Genomic DNA, 5615 nt, shown 5'->3' with positions numbered 1-5615 from the left:
TCGTTATGATATTGTTGCACAGTTTACTTTTCCATACATAATATGTTATACGCATTATAACAATATACATACGACAATATAATGTTACCTATCTATCAACAAGAGTTACAAAATCGAGGTACTAGAAATGTTAGAATTTGACATTACTTTTAATAATTTGATCAATGATCGCGTTCATAATGCAATGTTTTCTTTGCAAATGTGTTAGAAGTTTTCTTCATTAAGGTAAAATTTATATTTTTTTAGACCTAAAAGTATAATCTTCAATCGCACATCGCACATCGTAAAGAAAACTATCAGATTGCAAAATAAATTTACTAGGTGGATATCTGGAATCAAAAGTAGGGTGTTCCATTAAAAAAAAAATCGATGTGATCTTAGCGACCCAAGGTCAAACTGATAAGATAAGTAAATAGATCTTTTTGAATTTTACAACATTTTTGTCTGAAATATTTTTCTGTAAAACTTGTATTTTCCGAGATATTCTTCTTCCTTTGTCTTTTATTATTGATGAGTCCCAAGTATGACTGAATGAGAAGCGTGGGCGCATCAATTTATATACAACGTAGAGGTGACAATAATATAGATAAGTTTTTGACTATAGTAAGTTATTGGCTACAGTAAGCTATTTGAAAATTCTTGTAAAATATCAAAGTGTGAACCATGTAATAATTCAATGTCATTTTTATATATAGTTTATACCATATTTGTTTTATTTCGATGGTGAGTCTTTTGTTATAGTTATGTTAGACTTTGAACATATTTTATTACTACAAAATCTGTAGTAACGACTCTCCACAATCTGGATGAATAAAAATTCGATGTTTTTCTACATACAATTTAAAATCTCACAGCCGTACATATCAGTTGGGCACAATCAATTAATTTATTAGTTAACTAATAATAAAAATAATCGACTAAAAATTCCAAATATACATTTATAATCATGATTAATATAATCAATTAATGAAATTAATTATAAAACAATTATAAAAAAATTTTATATGATTAATCGATTAAATTCCGGCTTAACTAAAGTAATTGATTAAAAATGATATGTAATATGATCACTTTAGTCAATTATTGAAGCAAATGAAAAACACTTGTGATTAAAAAAATAATAATCAATCATAAATTTTCAGTCATGCATAAAAAATAATATTCATAATTTTTACAATTTATTATTAAAGAACATGTTTATCATATCAAAAAGTTATTCAAGTCACAATTGATTGACAAATTATTTTAAAAATTCATTTAAATAACACCTAAGATTTATTTGAAGGCAACTAAAAAATGTTACAATAATCAAGTATCAAACTTTTAACAGTAATCAGTAATCTATAAATTGATTATATTTTGCCCAACATTGATACATATCAACCATAAATACCACACATAAAATAATAGCGTTTAGAAGCGATTAAAATTTTCGTTCAGATTCAAAAGATCGAAGGTTAACAATATTAAGCATTTTAATATTATATATATATATATATATATAATGATAATATTCTTGAGATTTCCACGAGTACTTTCTATATAAAGATTTTGCGTTTCGCGTATTTCCTCCGTGTCCAGATCCATTTTTGAAATGCGAATGTTTTATGAACCTTGCAGTCCACTTCATCAGGGCGAGGAGCAGCCTGATACTATACCAGGCTGCTCTTCGTTCTGATGAAATGGACTGCAAGATTCACGAAACACTTCACGACTCTTAATAGTTCGTTATGATATTGTTGCATAGTATCTACGCATTGACAATATAATATTACCTATCTATCAATAAGAGTTATAAAATCGAAGTACTAGAAATGTTAGAATTTGACATTACTTTTAATAATTTGATCAATGACCGCGTTCATAATGCAACATTTTCTTTGCAAATGTGTTAGAAGTTTTCTTCATTAAGGTAAAATTTATATTTTTTTAGATTTAAAAGTATAATCTCCAATCGCACATATTCTTACTCAATTAAAATACAAAAAAAACATGAATACAATATATTAAATAATAAAAAAGTCTGTTATATTGAAGCACTTTCACGAATCTTTCCTTACAATGTTCATGACACGCAATATTCACTCACACTTCAAGCAATAGAAACTCTCAATGAGTAAATACATCGATTAAATATACGTCCCTTTCAGAGCAAGGGTGCTTTGTATATGGACTGACATTTTTTTTTTATGTAACGAGTAACCAATCAGAAATAATAGGCGTTTTACGTTATACGGAATTGAATACGCTCATTGGTTACGCGATATACATTTCGAAGAAAATATCAGTTCATGTGAACACCCTTTTTAATGTCAGACCGATCACCAAACTCTTCTGAAGATTGGCGCAGGCGCTTCTTTATATTACAGTACAATGAATTGTCCATCCGTGACAGTATACTGTGTGCTCTCGTGCAGCGATCATGTCAAATTCAAAACATGCGCCAAAAAGAAAAACATCGGAAAAACATATCGATTACTGTTTACAATTTAATCGATGGTTTCTCAAACCAATCGGTGCGTGGCCACAAAAAAATGTACCGAGTTTAGTGTATAAAATTATAATATTACTACAAATTTTCATTTGTTTAAGCATAATAACAGTCCCAACAATACCGTGTTTATTATATGTGTTATTTGAGGCAAAGAATAGCCAGCAAAAACTGAATCCCATGTTGCCACTGATCAACAGATTTATGAGCTCGATGCATTACTGGGTGTTGCTCAAGCGTACAGATGATATTCAAAAATTAATACGACATATGGAGACAGACTGGAATCTGGTGCAAAGGATCGGTGAACGTAAAGTGATGCTGCAACATGCCAAGTTTGGCCGTTTCGTTACTATAATCTGTGGCATAATGATGCAGGGCAGTTGCCTATTATTCGGCTTAGGGCAATCGATGAGAACTGCTACTATCACCATCGGCAACGAGACTTTTACAACGCGTTCAATGACATGTCCGATTTATAGTAAAATCATCGATACGAGATTTACACCTCAAAATGAAATTGCGGTAATTCTGCAACAGCTGGTAATATTAGTAATAAGTACTTGTACTGTCGGAGGTTGCAGTTTGGCTGCTGTCTTCGCGATACATGCTTGTGGTCAGTTAAACGTACTATACCTGTGGCTACATGAATTAATTGAAAATCAAACGGAGAAAAATGATAAATCTGAACAAAAACTGGCTGCTATCGTAGAACATCACTTAAGAATATTGAGGTATTTCAAAACAAACACTCGGAAAAAACACATATTTTCTAATACTCTATAAAAAAAATTCTAAATTATCAGTTAACTTAATAATTAATTGATCATTTTAAGACAGAGGTTTACATTAAAATTAGGATAAACTAATTTTCTTTTTCTTATGGATTATTAAAAAGAAGTTTGTTGTTAATTATATTTGTGAAAAGACATGTTTAATCAGTTTAATGTATGACTTATTTATAAAAAAACTGAACTGTTATACACATTTATACGTTTTATATCACAACTGTTTCAGTTTTATATCACAACTGGAAAGTATTATGCATAAACCAGCTTTTGTGGAATTAACGGGATGCACAACAATAATGTGCTTGCTTGGATATTACACTGCTACGGTACGCTATAGACGTAAGAAAATGCAAATTTTATTTCACACAAATAAATGTCACTTATTTATGAAAAATCAAACATGGTTACTATTACAAAATGTGTATTAAAAACAATAAATTATATAATAAAGCTCATATATTAAATTTTACATTGTAAAAAACATTTTATATTCGTATTAGAATCAGTCGTGGACAAAATATTGTGTGGGATTTTTTACATACTCATGTGTTAATTTAACGTGAAACGCATTATATTGTTTGACCATTTTGTGTTAAATTGACATTCGACAATTATTAACATTAAAGAGATACAATTGACAATAGAATGGAATATATAACATAAACATAACATAGTTTGAAAACGTAAATTCAAAGATAAATAAATAAAATTTACGAATTAATGCAACATATTATGTTAATATTATTCAAGAAATACACCTTCGAAATTTCTTTTAAAATTGTATTTTCAAAACGTTTTTTTGTTTTCATTTTTTATTTAATATTACTTTTTCATATAATACGTGTTACATTTACATAAAAATTTAAGTGAATTGGGCACGTTAAATTTAGTACAAATTTTCTTCTGCGTAGATTTGGGAAACATTTGATAAGACATGTGTTACATTTACATAAAAATTTAAGTGAATTGGGCACGTTAAATTTAGTACAAATTTTCTTCTGCGTAGATTTGGGAAACATTTGATAAGACAAAACTAATATCTTACCTTTTTTCATATTTATCAATGAGTTTCAATATTTTTATATTCTGCTACATCGGAGAAATTGTCACAGAACAGGTATTACGTGGAGATTCAAAATATTCTGAAACAAAAAAATCAGGTTTTAATATTCTCTTAATAATGTAGTTAGTACTTTAAGAAAAGAAGAGAGTGTAATACTACATATTACAATTTTTAAATTATAATTTTTTAATGAAATTGTCTCATTTTTAACAAATTTAATTATTTCTATTTTCTTTCACGTGATATTAATCTAAATTATGAAATTGTTACTCAGAATTTTATGTTAAATTAGTGCAAACTTGTCGGAGAAATGGCATATATGACTGATTGGTATAATCTACACCACACAACTGCACGTGGTCTCATTCTGATTATTGCCCGATCGAATAACGTAGTTAAAATCACAGCGGGAAAATTATTTCATTTATCCATCGCTACTTTTAGTGATGTAAGTAATGCAGATATTCCTTCGTTTGATTAATGAAAAATTAATAAATTATATAATATTTTTTAAATTTCAAATGATCATTTTATGAGCACTTTAATTAAATTATGTACAAAATATTCATACATACAATTTTATATTTGTGTATATAATTTAAGACTTCAAATGTTAATAACTCTATGTACCTAAATTTGTAACTTATGAAATATGATATATATCATTTTTGTTTGCTACAAAAACAAGTATCTTGTTGTTCCAGGTAATTAAAACATCGTTCGTATATTGCAATTTTTTGCGAACAGTGGCTATGTAAAAGTTATATGAAATATAAATTGAAAAAAATATATAAATTATATATTTTATACAGAAGTATAAGTATATTGGTATAGTCTGAAAATAATATTTAGTTGTTACACTGAAATTAGAAATCACTGACCTCACACTGAGAAAAAATATAGTTAATTTTAATAAATATTTAATTTAATACTACCAACTAAACATTTATTTACAGTAAGTAAATATTTATTCAATAAAAAAAATGATTGTTAAATCAAATTAACATTTCTTGTATCAAATAAATATATCTTTATATTTAATAAATATTTAATTGGCAGTATTCAACTAAATATTTATTAAAATTGAGTATATTTTTTTTCAGTGTAGAATTATTAATATATCGACATTTTCAGGAATTGTTTATTATCATTTTGCTTCCTGCAAGCATAAATTCCCTTAAAATTCTAATTTTGGGCTTATATTCTTATAATATATTATTAAAAAAAAGATTCAATGTTATTCATGTACATACAAATCTCTCTCTCTCTC

The 5615-nt window shown here is 27.3% G+C and overlaps 1 protein-coding gene across 1 annotated transcript in view; it reads left to right on the top strand.

Annotated features, from left to right (window-relative positions):
• LOC105626542 overlaps positions 1–5057 on the top strand; it is a 14184-nt gene extending 9127 nt beyond the window's left edge. Inside the window, exons 3-5 of the mRNA XM_012207840.1 lie at positions 2642–3225; positions 3509–3621; positions 5050–5057. Coding sequence (XP_012063230.1) covers positions 2642–3225; positions 3509–3621; positions 5050–5057 — 705 coding nt within the window. The remainder of the gene's footprint in view (positions 1–2641; positions 3226–3508; positions 3622–5049) is intronic.
• The last annotated feature ends 558 nt before the right edge of the window (positions 5058–5615 follow it).

The sequence above is a fragment of the Atta cephalotes genome, assembly GCF_000143395.1.
Source record: "Atta cephalotes unplaced genomic scaffold scaffold00005, whole genome shotgun sequence".
NCBI classification, from domain to species: domain Eukaryota; kingdom Metazoa; phylum Arthropoda; class Insecta; order Hymenoptera; family Formicidae; genus Atta; species Atta cephalotes.
The sequence above is the reverse complement of the archived record's forward strand: the minus strand, read 5'-3'. Positions and strand labels throughout refer to the sequence as shown.